Raw genomic sequence first — 18,281 nt, 5'->3', positions numbered from 1 at the left:
ACGTGTCGATTAATATTAATTCAATCGATAAACTAACTTTCATATTGAAATATATCATCGTCCATTAAATTCCAGATATAAAGCAATAATCTCTTCGTTTAAATTACTAAACAGAATTTCAGTCATCCTTACGTATACATCCTTGATGTCCCTCGCTGATTTTAGGCAAGCCCCAATAACCAGGCATACATCTATCGCATTTCAGACCGCCTACACCTGGTTTGCACTCGCATTGTCCGGTTTCTGGATTGCAGGTGTCAGAAACACTGCCTAACCTGTTGCAGTTGCATAAACTCGGACAACCTGCGCCATTGGGCCCGCGTGCGGCCGTTTTGCCATCCGGACAGCAGCCGTGCCAGGAGTCTGAGCACTTTACGACTTGGGTTCCTTGAGCTAAATAATCGATAATTTACATTGACCTTCTCTTTAGTACGACGTTTTTTTTATTCATAGCAAATCGCAAGACGTTAGTAATAACATGCGAAATATGTTTGAAAGAATTTTCTAAAACTAAAATTTCCATCGAAAGGACTGACCTTTTCTGCAGCATCGAGCTAGTCGCGTGGTCTGATGGCAATAACTGTTGCTCGGGCAATCTCGTCGTTCTGGACCATTACCGCAATCGTACTCTTTCCCATCGGCATCCACCAATGGAGGATCGCCGTTACAAGGTTTCACTTCCATACCTGGGTTAAAAGTCTCGTCTGAATTATGTTCGCTTATGAAACTGTATAATAAACAAATGATAAATTATAATTAAGACAGTTAGCGACGGAGAAAATTAAAAGTAATTACAATGTTATTCATACTTACAATTCTACAAAGGAAGAGAGAAAAATTATATCGTAAATAACACACTAAGGTGTTGTAATTTAAATGTAATTAAAATTGTAATTATATTTTCTTTTGAAGAATGCGTCGCGAATATAACAGACAAATAAAAGTCCGAAAATATTCTGAAAATAAACTAATTCAAAGGTTAATTTAAAAGTTAGGAGGCAAAGCAGAGGAACAAGCAATGGAATGGCTAATCGAATCGAAAATCCAGGCAATTATACAGCGGATCGAGTGAAGTTAGCGGAAGCTACTGCGAACCTTGGCAAAGATCGAGAGGTCTAGGTCTTAGCTCTTGCTGCCTCTGGCAGGCCTCCATTTTCATGGCACAGAGGGACGAATAGGTCCTTAGATCGCTGCCGCAAACAGGGCGCATATTTTCTTGGGAAATCGAGGCGCAGTCGAATTTGCAGCTGCACCTGGGATAATCGTCCGGGCCCAGCTCGCAAGTAGCCTCGAAATCGCAGTTAATGTTCTTGCATGCTTCGCGTACCTGAGTGCTGGTCACGTCAACCGCGGTGGTGGCCAATCGAACCACCGCAGGCGTCGACATCGTAGCTATTAGAAGCGTAGCGATTAAGGCATGGTTAGAGTAATAAAAGCTGTTATACAAGATTGTCGTTGGATGGTTAGTTTTGTTAGAGCGGTGTCCTTAAGCTAGCGCAATTAATATCGTCGAGATGGCAACGAGTGATGCACGAGAAGTTGCGTCTATCGCGTTATTGAAACAAGACTTTGCACTATTAACGATCGATGAAGATATTTTGCATTCTCGAGAGATTTTACATTTTATATTCGTAGAGACCCCAATTATCGAAGTACCGATCGCTCAACAATTATTTATTATAGTGAATTAATTTTTAGTTTAAAAGATTGAAAGTTTCTTTTCGAATTTGAAAGAAAAGCACGATTAGATTATGAAAAGGATCAGATAGCTTACTGAGTGCTGCAACGAATCGTTCACCGCAATCGCCGTAGAATATCACGTGCAAGACCGGCAATTTAGGATCCCTTCCACAGGCAGCCTTTTGCAATTCACACTCCGACGGGTATGTCTTGGCATCGCTGCCGCACACTGGTTCTCCAGTGCTCTCAGGACACTCTTCAGGACACACACAGACGCCAGCCATGCAATGAGCTCCATGATCGCACTCTATTCTTGCGCAAAGCTCTGAAAACGTTTATCTTCTCCTTATACCTTCCCGATAATCCTGCTTGAATACTTTACTCAGCGAATAAATTGAATGTTCTTTTTATACCACCGATTGACTGCTATCCAATAAATTTTACGCGACGTTGACGATGATACAAAATATGAAAGTATCTAAAGAACTTACCACAGTCGCCTACGTAACTAATAGCGATGTCAGTTTGAGAAGTGCAAGAGGCCACCTTCAAAGAGCATTCGTTGGCGTAAGTTATACCATTGGAGCCGCAAATTTTCTCCTGTACGGGTTCTTTCGTCTGAAATTGACATAGAAGATTTATTATTACTATGCAACAAAATGTTTAGTTACTATCTACGATACTACGTACATACTATATGCTTTCTAGCATATCGTATTTGTGAACTTTTTAGCGAGTGTTTTCAATGGTTGCTCAGTCTAATGTATAATAATACAACTATCACCACTTTCTCTATGTGTTTTAGAACTATGAGAGTGAGACTTTTAGTTTTCTGAAGATACATTTTTTCTGCTTCACCAAAACTAATGTATTATATATAACATCTTCTCGCGATATTTACGTAGGTGGGTGAGTTCGTGAGAAAAAATAGCAGAAAAACGCGAGGCAGCACGCGTTTCGCACTTGTTGCACGCGGCTAAGGCGCAGTCGGGCCGGTGTTCTAACATACGTTGGCGTCACGATGCTGGGGGATGGGTGGCGTACAGGGATGAGAAATAATACGCGAAAGAGCGAAACTTAATTAGCCTGGTTGCGGTATCCAGCCACGTTGTTGTTTGCTTATTACACGCGTTGTCGGCCAACGTGACTTGCCCTCTACCGCTTCCGCTACATTTCTTTTGCGTTTTTTTAGCGTTCCTTCTGCGTTTTTACGTGCGAGTTATTCCCGGATGTAAGTGCGATCATGAATATATTGTGCCGCGATGAAATATTTGTAAACTAAAAGAAAATCATGGTGAAACATGATCAAGTATGGCCGAGGGAAATACAGATAATGGCAAAAATATTCGGATGCATACACAATTTTTAACATGCCACGGGTATTTTTGCGACTAACTGTATGTTCGTGCTTGATACCTCAACCGATATAAAAGAGTATAAAAGAGTATATAATCGAGAAATTATAATGGAGAAAATTGATATTTCAGCGGAGAGTATTTTTTACGACATTCAACGACAGTTAATTAATGCTTTAAGCAACGTTTAACCAAAGTATAGAAGATTAAAGACAAGTCGGTGTTCTATCGGAACAATTTACTTCGTATCATTACATTTTTGATATTGAATTTCAAAGAAGCATGTCCGTAGTAAACAGGATAATTGACTTAAAAAAGCAATTATGTGACGAACGAAAGCTTTGTTGTCCGATTCTTTTTCCGTTGCATTCTTTTCTCTTTTAATCCACTCAGCGGATTAATAAATATCACAGTTCTATTTCCATGATGAAGGGTAAAGATATAACGACGAGACTCCTCGGAGAGAATATCCGCAGTCGGTCGATACGTTTTAATTAGTTTCCGCGACAAGTTGATACGCACCTTGCCTCCTTCTTATTGTAATTTACGAGACAATTATGGAGGATTCGTGGGACTCTAAGAACGTGACTGGGACGTGCCGATATTCCTCGTTTGGAGTTCAAACAATGCCTCTAACCCTCATCTCTTTCATCGTGCCACTGATTCAGTCCTTTTCATCCCATCTTTCCTCCGAAGTCCTTTCGTTTCTATTCCCATGGAACGCTGACGCGTCAAATTCGTGGCAACGTTGTGTATCCATGCGCGAAAGATGTGATTTCACGTTTAAAACGAAGGAACGCGAAGGAACGCTCGCTGATCCTGTACTAAAAAGTATGCTGATGCACCTCAATCAATTCGCAACCATTCGCGTTGTCTTTTATCTCTTCCTTTATTATGGAAATATAAGTAATTTCAATCGATAGGAAATTTAAGTTGCTCGATAAATTGAGTATCATAATTTCTCTCCTTCTCATTTTTAAATAATTAAGCATCTGCGTTTGAAAGGAATTAAATTACTCCCGTATAGAGTGCCAAAAAGATTAAATCAAATAAATAGAAAAATGGACTAATTTTATTTTATATAAATCAATGTGACGAATCATTAAATTAAATATTTCTTATTTAAAAAATGTAGTCAAATTTCATGGTGTTTAACGTACTTTATATCAAGAAATATACAATATAACGTCCAAAGTCAAATACAAATATTCTCAAGAATCTATCAGTTCTTACTGTAGGTCCCATTGTCCATAACTACTCCATCAACTCTTCTAACCCACGCTTCAATACTGCAGCAACCAATCGTACAAATCAACTTCAAATAGATCCAGTGGTATTCCTGAAATACTCGAAGAGAAAGATTGATGGCTAAACGTGTATCTCGTGACAACTTTACGAGACGATAGTATCTACGTTCTGTGGTTTGAGGTCGTTCCAGGTGATGGCTGATCGGCCATAAGTGTGTTCTAACGCGGACGTCGTTGAATTTCGAATAGCTCCGGGGCCCAGCACGGATGGCCATCGCCTCTACGGGGTTCAACCACCTTTTCGATTTCTTTTTGGAAAAAGAAGCATGCGCCCGCGGCAGTTACTCGAACGACCAGGAACATCCGCGCCGTACATGCAAGAGTGAGTGAGCTCGGAATTGTTCGTGGTTTTGTCAGCAGGACGTTTCACGAATCCGTGAATTTCCGATCCACCGTGTGTCCCAGCTTGGATCGAAGGAGAGAAGCCTTTCCTTGCCAGCGAACACTATCTCAGGGATCCGTGACGTGCTCTCCATTCCCAACGAATATTTCTGCTCTGGGAAATGTTGCTCGGGGTGATCTTCCGGGGAAACCGCCGCGGATTACCCGCGATAAAGTCGCATTCCTTTTCCTTCTTTTTATTTTTTTTACTTCCACCTCCTCGGTGCACGTATTCGTTTCCAGACTGCGCTCGGGATTTCGAGGGGAATCAACACGGTGCGCCTGGCCTCGATTCCCAGAAAGATTGATTGTTACGAGCCGGATATGGGAACGTTTCGTATGGAACGATCGAGGGAAGCGACGAATTTGCCGCAATGTGGTATTACGGCGAGGTGTCGATAAATTTGGGGGAATAAATGATAGAGGGATTAGGATAGTAGAATATGCGAATACATGAGGCGGAGCGTGTATTCTCGAATATCGGAATTATACGAGAAATATAATAAGAGAAAACGAGGAGAAATTGAAAAAGGAGCGTGTGATATATGGTAATTTTTATGAACCTTCTGAGGAAACACTTTGGGTAACCAACCTGATAGAAATTAGCCTGATAAAACGAGGGCGAGCATCGCTCTCTTAAAGTTAGAGGTAGAAAAATTGAAAGTACAAAAAGGCTTCGATTCATTTCCGATATTATCGTTTGAATGATCAAAATCGTTCGATGCTAATGAATCGTCCAAGAGTGTACACCTGAAAAGCTAGACTGACGAAATTAGGAACGGGAAGGCAATGAAATCACAGGGAATGGAGAGGAAAATTGATAGAAAGGCTTTAATGAAAATGGCGTGCGCGTTAGTCGATTTGGCAAGGTGGGTTGGTATCGGTGAAACGAACGGTTCATTACACGGTCGCGTAACATCGAGTAACATAGCGGAAATACGAAATATCGTGCACGACCAGCGTATTCTGGCTCTGTACTGTATATATACTCGACACCACATCCATCATGGTATGAATATTTTACTTAAGCCGTGCTAACTAGCGAGGCTTAACACTACGAATGGTGGTAAGCACGTAAAAGCCGGCAGATCGACACGTTCGGTGGTTTATTATGTTTAACGACCATCACTCGATGTCTCAGACCATGGTTGATAGGATTTTCTTTTCTGCATAATTACTACATAGACGTTGATTTCGTGGATTGATGCTTCGATGACGATAAGCGAAATTTTTTATCTTTCCGATTCGTAAATTTGATAAATTAATACGATAATTGATAAATTATATGTACTAGCACAATAATGCTATAGCACAATAAAAATTGATAAATAATGAATATCATAAATACGTAGCTCGCGTTTGCTGTAGTATTTTAAAAGTAGTTTATACTATGAAATATAAGATGTTTAGAAATGGAAAGAATAAAGTGCTAAATAAACACTGTTATATGAAATAATCACTTTCTATGTTGCAGTATGAGCAGTCATTTAGATAACGCCATTCGCTATTTTTCAACTTTGAAGCGACGATTTTCTTTCACAATTTACTTATACTTCTTTCGATGGAGAATAACGTACCTAGTTTGATAAATTTTTATAGGAAATGTAATTCACCATGAAATGTGCGATGCTTCGGGCGAAATTATTCTGAAAACCGTCCTTTAGCTTTCGATTAGAGTTCTTAGAGATTTGATTTTCTTTTCAAGCGGCATTGTAGCATCACCTCTATTTCATTAAAAGGATGAAGGTGGCAACCGGGGAACGGAATAAAAATTATGATTTCAGGAACGGATTTGCGCGTCGGAAAATTGAAATCGGCTGACCGAGCTTCTAACGTTGCGTCCCGATTCACTTTGATAAGGATTAACTCAATTACTTCAATACGATTTAGGGATTAATTTGCTCGCGTTTTAGCGCAAATGTTAAGTAGATTCCGCGCGCCAGCAGCATTCTCTTCGAAGAATTATGTTTTAATTTGATTCCATCGTATTTCATTAATCACCTATGCATTTGTTCTATTCTAACTTCATCATCCAAAACAAATAGTTATACATTTTAATTTAAATAATCGATGGCAGTTCTTTTTACCAAATCATATTTTTCGCTACGATTTGATCCGATCTCTTATTTTTATTACCACTATTAATAGAGATTTCTCTTTCTCGACCAACCACTTTAATTATACTATAATAATAATTAAACTATCTATCAGCAAAAATAAACCGATCATGAATTAATTTATATCAGATACTTACCGCGGTCTCGCACTTGCTAGGACAAACGCATTTGGCTTCACCAGCGCTGTCGCTCTCGCACTCCGCGTAAAAGTCGCATTTCTTATTCTCGCATCCATCTGCGAACAAACAACAAAACATTTCTAATTAACAAGTGAAACCCATGTAACGTCTCCGTTCGTTCGTTTCACGTAACACAGAAGCCATCCGAACGATCTATCTCCGGCGGTAATTGCCCACGAGCAAAAAGCCGTGGCAAGACAGACCATTCGTCACCGTGAAATCGTACGTGGTTCTAGCCGGGAATCTGAGATGCCATGCGATATCTCGCACGAGCCGCTAATTTACCAGCCGGGTCGGTTGGCTGAATTGTTTAAGGCGGCGCGAACCTCCGCTTCCGTTTCCGTGATATTCCGGGCATCGACGCGCTTACAAAGCAGCCGCCGCCACCCTGTTGCAGTTCTGGCTACCTTCTGGCCGACGTTCAAGCCGACATTAATAAAGATTCCCGGTATGCTGGTATTTGCATAACTGCACCCGTTTTGAGGGAAATTATCTGGCCTGTGCCGATGTGACTGCGTGCAAGGATTCGGGGACTGCGAACAAAGAGAAGGAACGGCAGGATGGGATGGCACACGGCGGTGCAAGAGGGGTGCAACAAGAACCAGAGGAACGATGAGAGCGCGCGGGTAGAGCCGGTTGCTATTGAAGCTGGATTTGCAGTCGAGAAGTTATCTTTAGAATTCATTGAAATCTGAGAGGAAAGGGGCATCGGCTTACCGCTCTGCTTCTCTTCGACGACGTGTCGATGGTGCTACTACGGTCGAGGGTAACAAGCCTTCGGAGAACCCTAACCCAGATTCAGAATCAGAGTATGGGGCGATGGAAGTACAGCTTCTGGCTTTCGACGCTCGCGATACGAAAATCCCGGTGCTCGCTACTGGTATATACACCGTAGTCGAAGTCGACGCCAAGGATAGAAACGGGAGAAAGCCAAGAGGAGGCAGAGATAATGGTGGTGGTGGTAGTGATGGTGGTGGTGGTAGTGGTGGTGGTGGTGGTGGTTGGTTGAGGCCCGGGAACTGCATGCATATGCAACGTGCATGCCGTGGGGTAACAACTCATACAATTTCAGCGAGGGGCAAAGTCACCTGCGCCGTGATATGCATGGAACCGAATCCCAGCAGTACGTTTCAGAAGTTTCACGCGATTTTAAACCATGCAAATTATCTTGCGGTTGGGGAGAAGAGGTGCCAGAGAGTTCGACTCCTACCGACGATTCCCCGGGATTTCTTTCGCCCCGATCCAACCGAAACGAACGGTTACTCGCGTCACGGGGTGGCTTATGAGAAAAGTTTAGCTCGATCTGTCTGTGGTGTGCTCTAGCGTAGCGAAGATCGCGGTAAGGGTGCTTGCCACCTCGTCAGGAATCTGTTTCATCGTGACGCAGGATATTCCTTCGAGAGTTTTGTATTTTTTGATATTTCATTCCTCACTTTCTGTCTGTCCCCCTCTTTCTCTCCTGTTTTTCTCCTCGTTTATATCTTATTTTGTCAAATATCGCCGAGCGTTTAAACGAAATTTAGTTTCGGTTGCAAGTTTATTTCCATAAATGGATTTTTCAGTAAACATGCAAATACCGTTAACGAAAAATTCTTAAAGTACAAAGTTTCGCTGTTGATCATCATGCAAACAGGATTATGGTATCGAGAGAGAGAAGGAGAGAGAACGGATCAAAAGGTTTCATGCATCGTATGCAAATCATCCTGTGGCGAATCGAATCTTCACAAAAGTCCTTAAACTTCCCAGTTGATTTCGTAAAAAAAAAAATCGTTGTCGTGGACCGAATCTGATTACAAGAATTCCCGATATAACGAACGAGCTTGGTATAATGAACTCAGCTAGTCGGAATAGACCATCGTTCGATTTTTCCCTTGCTAACCGACGTGTCTCATAATAAAGTTTCCTTAATTATTTACCTGGTACCTCAGTTCTAATTATTCCGGTCTCCTGATCGATCAATACTCAATCAACTATTTTCGCGTAGGGAAATCTTAATCGGTTACAATTTCGGGAAGGAAACGAATTTATAATTCGAACATTTCTCGACAAATAAAGAGACGAGATAAATTATTCCGTGAATGTATTTCATCGACTCGTCGCTAAAACGATGGCATCGATAATTCATTCTTTAAACTCGGAAGAATTTAATCGCATTACTCGATGTGTATCGTTTGTTTCTATGATTATATATTTAATGTTGATGATAATAACCTGGCTACCTCGTTTGCATAATTTCAAGTCTATTTTCAACGACCATTCCAAAATTATTCGCGATATCTACAAGCTAATTTGAGCCAATTGAACTCGTTTTCTTGTCAGATAAATAACATTCTGTTTTAAGCTACACTAAGATTACTGAACGTTTTAATATTCAATAAATAGGGTTATTCCAGATCGTTCAGTTATGCACAATATTTTGTATGAACGTCACAATATTTCTTCTATTAAAAATAGAACAATCTTATAATTTGATCTCGAAACATGCTCTAAAAAACTCCGTAAATATTCGCAAAAATCTGAAACAGTATTATTAAAGTAGACGTTTTACGTTACGTAAAATAATAATCAGCATACTATGGACCTAATCACTAATTGAAAATATTATAATCGCTCATTGTGAAAAAATAAAACCTCTTTTTTGTATAAAACTTATTGGATAAGTAGAACAATTGGTTCAGTTTTTGTTAAATACTCGTGTATAGGTCAAAACTTTGTATCCGTGGAAAAAAAGTGGATTCGACGAATCAGGAATGAAGATTCTAGGGAATTAAAGAGGTTCCCGTTTTCCGGGGATTGGTACTCACTGCAGAGTCCCTGGTAAAGCACGCGGATCTCTCGTCGATGTTTACAGCCCTCCAGGCGAAGCTTACACTCGTTTCCGTAGCTGATGCCATCGTCGCCGCAAACTGGCTGAAATTCCGCCGGACAGGTTGGACATTCGCAAATCGCTGTGCCACCGGTTTCCGCGCAAATCGCGCCCCACTGACAGATCTGTAAAAGAAATTCCTATCAGCTTGACTTTTTCCCTTGGACGTTTTCGATCCCAAACGTGGCGATTCATTTCATTTCTTTTTTCCTCTCTCTCTCTCTCTCTCTCGCGGTTTCAACCGAGAGAAAAACGCGAGATTAATCGCGGTGGATCATCGTTTGCTTTTTTCACGACACACCTCTCGGCGACAGCAGCCTCTTTGTCGTAGGTTTTCTCGGATAGTCGCTGGTGCAAAGCCGATAATTTATTGCTCGTGATATTTTATCGCAACGCAAAATTTACGTGCTACTTTAATTCGCAGGATTTAACGTAAATCGTCGCAGTGCTTTGCCATGACCAACGCTGATTTTTTCCCGCATTTCGTTTGTTCGGAACGAACTTGTATTTTTCTTTTTTTTTTTTTTTTAGAATGAATGGAGAACGAGTGGCATGCAGGCATTACGATAAACACGAAATAGAATAACCAGACTACGGATGTTTATACAAACTTAAGCTTTTATGGACATAGCTAAGGAAATTACATTTTTCACTTTTATTACTTCTTTATACATAAGTATTTTTATGCCCCATTACGACGTACCTGATCTTCGTATTTACACAATAATCTTCAAAAGACTGTACGATAAATTTACTTGCAAATAGACTATTTCCACCAATTTAGTTTCTCTCATAAATTCAAGAAACAACTATTTCTTCCTATGTATAGTTCTTTTTAGTTAAACAAGACTGAATCCTGATTCACATCTCTTACAGCCACGCCTCGATTTTCGTCACGTCGCGCGTGTTTGTTTGCACGTTCAAATATTTGCCACTGTTCCTTTCTGTTTCGCGTATCTGACACCCGAAGCGGAAACTCGACTGACCTTCTCGGAGCAGGGCCCCCTGGAGCCACAGGTTCCCGTGTAAGCGACCTCGATGTTAGTCTTCGTTAAACAGGCCTGTCTCTTCAGCTCGCACAACGATGTATATGTTTTGCCACCCCGCGCGCATACTGCTCTCATCACAGGTTCGCATTCCGGACCGCATTCGCAGCTCGCGATCCCTTGTCGGTTGATCACGCACTGTTCGTAGGGGCCGCATTTCGCCTCGTCGCACGGATTGATTCCTGCACAATCATGAAGATTAAAAATTCCCTTTCAACGCGTTTCACTCGCCCTTGTGATTAAAAGTTTTTCAGTTTCTACTGAGGCAATAGTAGGTATTATGAGACGTTTATTCCGGCTGGCTTCTGAATTAGGACGAGGGTGCTGTTGATGGATGACTAAATGGAAACGGGGAAGTTAAAACGAGTCACGAAGGATGTTTCCGTCTGATTTTCAGATTTTCCTTCGGAATGTAGGATTCTCGCTACGAAGGAAGATAGAAGATGATACAGGAAACTGGTTCCAGTGTTGAGAAAGAAATTTATACGGAATTAGCTAGGTGAAATAGGATGTTTAAATAACTGTGTTGTGGTTGGAGAAAATATTCGAGCTGTAATATTCAATTATTTCTACTGTATGTATTTATTACAGTTTTAATAGAATTTATTTTACTAACTATTAATTCATTTTAGTTTAGTGCTGACTTATTGCAAGGTTTGAATTGCTGGAACTGGAAAAAGTTGGAAATAACTTGAATAACAGAAAACTACGAAATACTCTATTTCCTTATTTGAGAAAGAAACTATCGGAATACATTCACCACGTTACGGTATAATAGTACAAATGCCTCTTAGGAACTTGGACGAGCTGGAGGCTGAATTTAAAATTACCCGAGCTGCATGCGCCATTGTAGACCTTCCTGAGCGATAATCTCGATCTGCAAGCTTCCTGCCTGAGGCTGCATTCATTCGAGTATGTTTTACCATCGCTTCCGCAAACTGGTGCGAACTCAAGGCCGCACTGCTCACCGCAACGACAGCCAGGTTGCCTCGAGTCGTCCAGCTGACAGATTTCCGGTTCTACGCACTCCACGTTACCGCAAGGATCTGGAAAATTAAATTGCGGTACGTGCTAGTTGAAGTCACGTTCAACTCGTACAATGAAGACATGCTGTTGTAAATACCTTCGCGTCTGGATAACGCGAGCAACGCATCTTGTTCTCGTTCTCGTTTTAGACTAAATCGTTGTCTGTTTATGAATTTAGCGGAGTTGGATAGTTAGCAGAATAAAAATTACACAGCTTGGTCGTTACGATAATCAAAGGACAAAGATGATCGTGGAAAAAATAAAAATTTAAATGACAATCGCTGAAAATGTACGCATATATTTGACTATTCAGAAGAACCTTCCCATGAAAGATTATTCTCGTTTACTCTAAGACACCGCAGTCAACGTTTCGTCCCCGAGAAATTAAGTTTCATTGTCCACGGGCTAACAGTTACTTCCGTTTGCGGATTATGAACGAGCTGGAAAGAAATGCTCCAGGGAAATTTATGCGACTGCACGGTTAGGACGGTTTAGTTGCAGTCAGATTGATAAAGGCAGATAGAAAGAGCCCGATGAGAAGTGTACGCGGTCCTATGAGCGGGGAAAAGAACAAGGGGTGGTAAAGGGGAGGAATGGTAGGTGGTGGAGTCCAAAGGGGGTTACCGTGGCACAGGTAGAAGCATGGCTGCACCGAGATTAATCTTCGCCCTCGAGGAAGGAAGTTGGATTCCGTTTCCTGTCCGCAGGCGGTAGGTTTCGACCTTACAGCGGGGCTGACGCGGCAAGTTCCCGAGGCGGTGGTGTTTCTCGGGGTTAGTTCGAGTTACAGCTCAGTGGAGCGGCTAACCTTCCGCAACCACCCTCGTTTCTTCCTCGTCCGCCGCCAGTTTAGTGGCTCGTCCAAGAGTTGTAATCGAAGTCCCCTCCACTCTCCTTCCTCTCACGCAAATATTCTCGTACATCTCGTAACAGTTTCGTTTTCGCTCAATTCTCACGTACCTTCCGCGAACCATAATTTATGACGCGCTAACTGCAACGTATGGTTCCATCTTTTGCGTGCTATCGTTTGTTCATTGTATTACAGGAAACATCATTCGTGTCTTGACCGGCAAGATATTTCGGTTCTTATACTTTCATTTTATATTCGATACCTTTCAAAATAAGTGTAAGCTTTCCACATACACGTTCGCGAGAGCAATCGAGGAAATGGTAGGAAATTGAATTTACGAACAACGCAATTCTAAAAGCTTTAACTTAAATAAATATATGTTTAAACTTGAAGAACGTTAAATTTACACCAATCCGAAATTTTAAGAGTTTGTCTCTCAGTTTGAGACTGTTGTTCCAAACTCACGCGTGTTTGTGTTATCTCTTTCTTCAGCGGGAAATTACAATGATCAACGTGTCCAACATTAAGACCATCGATTGAAAATACGATATATCTTCGTTTGTTGCTCACACGTAGCTGTCCTCATAGCGTTGGCAATTTGAGATTAGCTCGTCTAACTCGATCGTTATACCATCCGAATAACAAGCCTTGAAGGCGTTTCCGAGCCTTTCTTATCTCTGCGTCTACGTCCTTTTTCAAATTCTATCCGCGAATTCTTCTCAAAGACAGCGAACCACAGGTCTCTAAGCTGGCGCTCTAACTTTCCGCGACATTACCCTGATTCGAACTTCTTTGTGTTATCGTCAGAGCATCTCTAAGGATTGTCTGTATCGGCGTCTGTTAGTCGTTATCCATAAAACTACGTCGCGAGTGCGCGTAATGATGTCGCTGCATGGAGCACATGCGGCGGCAGTTGGCCATTTTAACAAGAGAAGGGACAAAAAAGCTCAAGTTCGCCGCCGAGTTTAACCCGTTGGACGCATTTAAACAGATATTTTTCTCGGCTAACCTCCAAGAATAATTTCCGAGGGAACGGAAGCGTCGATTCGTCCTATTCAAATTTTCTCGGTGGTAATTTTTCCGCCCCGCCGGCCAGTGAATATAATTCAACGGAGGAAAAAAGACAACGGAACGGGTGGCATTAAAACAACATTGAATATAAAGCGGTCGCGTGAACGAAGGTGGGTGGATGGAGCTCGCGGATGAAAGGGATGAGAGAATGGAAGAAGATCAGGACAGGCTGGCGTCACTTGAAACCGTAAAACCCCTCGTAAATTGCCTTAAAGCCCTTCGATCGTGGACAGAGTGCGTCGAGTCCTCGATTTTCACCCTGTTCCACCCCCCTCGGGCGATTTCGACGAACAAAAGCCATCCGGACCGTCGATAGAAGTGTGTTTAAAATTCCCGCGTCGCCGCGAGGCAATTGTTTTTAAGTCCGTCGCTAAGAGCCACACCAACCCTCCCCCTCTCCTTTTCTTCACTCCACGGTAGTCGACGACCTTCTTTCTTCGCCCCTCGCATCCTCCCTCAACGGCTGTCTCCGACGGTAGCATCAGCCTTGTCTAATCTTCCGAGTTACGCGAAACTTTCTACGTGGCCCAGCTACTTTTTTCCAAGCTCCACGCCCATCCCACTGAGGTTTCTCTATCCTTTCTCGACGATCCTTCTTCATACCTCCGACCAACCGTGACCTCCTCGCCCGGCTTTCTCACCACACCGCGCGTATTTTGCATTCCCGCGGAATAACTTTCAGAAAGGAATAATAAGCGGTGGGGCGGAATAAGAAAGAAGTTGTCCGGGAGGGTAAGTGGTGGATAAAGGGAATTGAATTGAGTTTGGTCAACGAATTGAAAGATCGCTAACTTCTCTCTCCGCTTGTCGCGTTTCGCCGTCTGCATTCTTATTTCGCGCTTCGTTATTGTTCCGGACGGTTTATCCTTTTTAGCCGCGGCGGTGCTGCATCTCTGTTTGCACCTTTTGCCAGTTCGACGAGTAGAATACGAGGATCTTCGCAGCTTTCAAACGACATTTAAATATTTCCTTCTAGCGAGGTGAAAATGTCGAATAGAGAAGAGAAGGAAGAGAAGCGTAATTCGTAGACTAATAGCAAATAAATTGTTATATTATGCAATTTGTAGAAAATGTACAGAATGCTTTCGAAGCTTGGTCTAGCTTTAGAAGTTTCATCCAGCTTTGTTTCAATAGAATTGGCAGTTTTGCATAGCTTCAGTTTTAGGTTTACTAGTTGTGGTTGTTTTACATAGCTTTGCACGCTTTCGAAAATTTCCTAACTTCATGTACGACTGAAGTTTGCTTGAAATTTCATCGAAGGTTAGGAAAAGCTATGTTCTAGTTTCGGTTAAACTGAGAGCTGAAATTTAGTTGCAGTGATCGTTGACGTATTCACAGAATGAAAACTTATTGTAATTATTTTTCCAAAAATTCTTGTAAATCTGACGTATCCTGTATGTCAATAAACCAGTCAGGCATGTTTATTGACTAGAAACTCGCATAAATGAAACAGGCAGAGAATCGAGCATTGGAAGATAGTCAATGAATTATGCAATCAAATTATCTGGCTTAATTCGTGAATGTCATATCATCGATGCTTGCAATAGCATTCGTTCAATTATAACGTAACATGTTTCGTAATGAAACCACTTCACGATTTGAATAACTTTTCTACTATCAAGTTCATTAGCGACTCAATTTTATTCTGCCACTTTAGTAGAAAATATCTGTTTGGGGTATATTCGTTAAAAAGAGGAGGATAAGTAAGAATTAAGGTGGAATAATAAACGAAACGTTAATCAAACAATTAACATAATTGATACCACATCCATCTTCCACCAGATAACACGAAATAAATTCCTTACGCGACACAACGAGTTTACGGTGAATGTATTCGTTCAGTAAATTTAGACAGCACATTTACTAGTTAACGTATGCGCATATCAATCATGAATGAATACATTTACTAGGAATAGATATTTTGATACTTGGTCGATACTTGTACTAATATCTTATGTAAATTTATACTGTATGTAATATAATTGTAAACGTATGCTTCGCTGCTATGCAGTCGGCGTATAGATTTTCTAATTGCTCATCACTGTGCAAACAAAATAGAATTTTATCGCTCGTCAATCTACGCCAAGTAAATTCCCAATAAGCACAACGATAAACACAGCTGAATTTCTCGTGCTCTTAACCACCCTCGAAATACAGTTTCCCTTGTTCGACGCAAAATTCGCCACAAACAAATCACATTAAGCTAGCAAATCTTAAACGAACCATTCGACTGACGTCTCCCTTTTCTTCCCTGTCAACGGATATCCTGTTCGGTAGTTGGATAGATAATGCTGCACGGAGGATGAGCCACGGAATTCGGAGAATATGAGGAACATCGTTGAAGGGAATTACGCCCGAGCACCAACGACTGTCTGTGTTAACAGCGTCTTGGCGGCCGCTTTCCGCAGCGTCTACTGTTGTGTACTACTCATGTGTACTGGCAGCAAGCCACTTTCATTCGACCTGTGGCATCCCCGAAGTGTACGCGGAACCCGTGCAGCTCCTTCCCTGTAGCAGGCGAACAGGCAAAACTAGACGTGGCAGTCACTTAGGCTCGAGGCGCGTAAACATAAACGCGCAAGAGCATCCGCCCAGAAACAGCGATGGTAATTTACGAGGATATAGTACGGAGCATAGGAAACTTCCTCGGGGAAACCTTCGTCGCGCACGCTGCATCGTAAACGGGCTACTCAGCGAGACGAATTGGCTACGTTTGGGTGTTCGATGGTAGATCGCTCCAAAGAGACTCCGTCGTAGCACGTGTCGTTGGTGAATTATAAGTGATTACACGGATGAATGCAGATGGATTTGACGCCGCTCCACGCATACCTGCAATTTGCATGCACGGATTCGTGGTTTGATTTCATTACGATGCAATTACGGTGTAACCGTTTGAAGATAATTTATTGCCGGCTCTTTTGCTGCATTTACATGCACTAGCAAAATATACTTGAGACTATATCGTACGTGACGCCACTTTTAGTCGCTTGATATTATTCAGGCTTTGTTGATGAAAAAACATTAGCTTCTTCTGGAAGAGGAAGATGAAATTCTGATCGAAGAAAAATCGTAGAAGGAAAGTTGCATCGAGATTGGATTTTAGAAGCGTTTCGTCGGTGTTCTCCCGTTTTGTGACGAGATTCTGAAAGTAATTTGATTTCGTATGAATGGGTTCGTAGGTTCATAGATATTTTGATGAAATATACTTAAAACGTTATTTACAGGCAATGGTCTTGCTATTTATTAATATCCATGTCTGCATAATTTCTAATTTCTAGTCTACGTACGTAAATATACTTCAAAGATAGTTGCATTCGTTACAATTTATCCACCAATTTAATCCCTTTCTCTGCATACAACAATCTAGCGTTTCGTTCGTTTTTGAAAAAGACATACGAGCAATTTAACACACCGATCGCGGATCTTTAAGTTTAATCGAATCGACGCGTCAGGGTCGGTCTGCGCACGGCTCGCATCTTGAGTTTGTTCGCTGTATAGTTGGCGTTGGAATCTTCGAACCGAGTAGCGTGAGAATTTAGTCAAGCCCGTTTCGAAGGAGCTAGGATCCTCGAAGCTAACGTTTCGGAGATCTGCCCCTTTTCCCCTACAGAAGACCCTTATTTCGGCACACTCGAGCGTGAAGAGAACGGCACGCCCGCCTCCATTCTGATTTGGATCAGGATATTCACGGGAAACGAGCTAAAGCGAATTTCTACAGCCCAAGGTGGAAGGGGCACAGTGGAAAAAAGGGCTAGGAAGAAATAGCGCTTATCTTGGAAAGGAGTTCTCAAAGACTCCTCCTGAAAAGGTTACTTAACGATCGCTGCGTGCACGGTGACTGGATAATTGTGAAATTAAACAGAACGAATCGTGAGATCGTCTCTGCTGGCAAACGATCGCTACGTAATTGGGGCCAATTTTACTCAATCAAGATCGATTCATCCTTTATAAGATATATAGTTTCTTAAAATATATGATATTCCAAACGCGACTCTCATACTTTTTGTATTTTGATATATTATTATTAATTTTCTTCAAAAGTCCTATTACGTCTTGTTCTAAATGCGACGTTATTTGTCACTCGGAAGGAAACGTAATATAACTTCCCCCTTGTTTACGAGTTTCCGTCGCGAATCTCTCGCATACAGTCAGGAAAGATTGATCCTTTTCAACCGCATCGCGCTTTTGGGAAGTTTTCCTCGGGATTCTCACGCACTTGATAACCAATAACGATTCCCTTCACTGTCTCCTACAGATCTGCTCTATAGTGCATTAGCATTAACACCGAGAACGAGAGAAAGAGAAAGAGAAAAAACGCAGCATACTTTTAATCGCGAGGCTCAGCTTCCGCGCTTTATCGCGTTCCGCGACCTCTTTTCTCCTCTGCCACCCGCGCCGTTAGC

The 18,281-nt window shown here is 41.8% G+C and overlaps 1 protein-coding gene across 9 annotated transcripts in view; it reads right to left on the bottom strand.

Annotated features, from left to right (window-relative positions):
- Nucleotides 1-18,281, bottom strand: part of LOC100749423 (agrin-like) — a 389,618-nt gene that overhangs the window by 14,873 nt on the left and 356,464 nt on the right. For 8 of the 9 annotated variants that reach the window (XM_033324077.1, XM_033324078.1, XM_033324079.1 and 5 more), the window contains 9 exons: nt 11,762-11,977; nt 10,872-11,113; nt 9,824-10,010; nt 6,978-7,075; nt 2,172-2,298; nt 1,775-2,005; nt 1,096-1,392; nt 537-686; nt 133-393 (listed from right to left, as the gene is read on the bottom strand). In XM_033324077.1, the coding sequence (XP_033179968.1) occupies nt 133-393; nt 537-686; nt 1,096-1,392; nt 1,775-2,005; nt 2,172-2,298; nt 6,978-7,075; nt 9,824-10,010; nt 10,872-11,113; nt 11,762-11,977 (1,809 nt within the window). The remainder of the gene's footprint in view (nt 1-132; nt 394-536; nt 687-1,095; nt 1,393-1,774; nt 2,006-2,171; nt 2,299-6,977; nt 7,076-9,823; nt 10,011-10,871; nt 11,114-11,761; nt 11,978-18,281) is intronic. The other variant, XM_033324076.1, reaches the window with a different exon arrangement.

Source organism: Bombus impatiens, unplaced genomic scaffold (assembly GCF_000188095.3).
Source record: "Bombus impatiens unplaced genomic scaffold, BIMP_2.2 scf_1461, whole genome shotgun sequence".
Lineage (NCBI taxonomy): Eukaryota > Metazoa > Arthropoda > Insecta > Hymenoptera > Apidae > Bombus > Bombus impatiens.
Note: the sequence above shows the minus strand (reverse complement) of the source record. Positions and strands in the feature narration are given on the sequence as shown.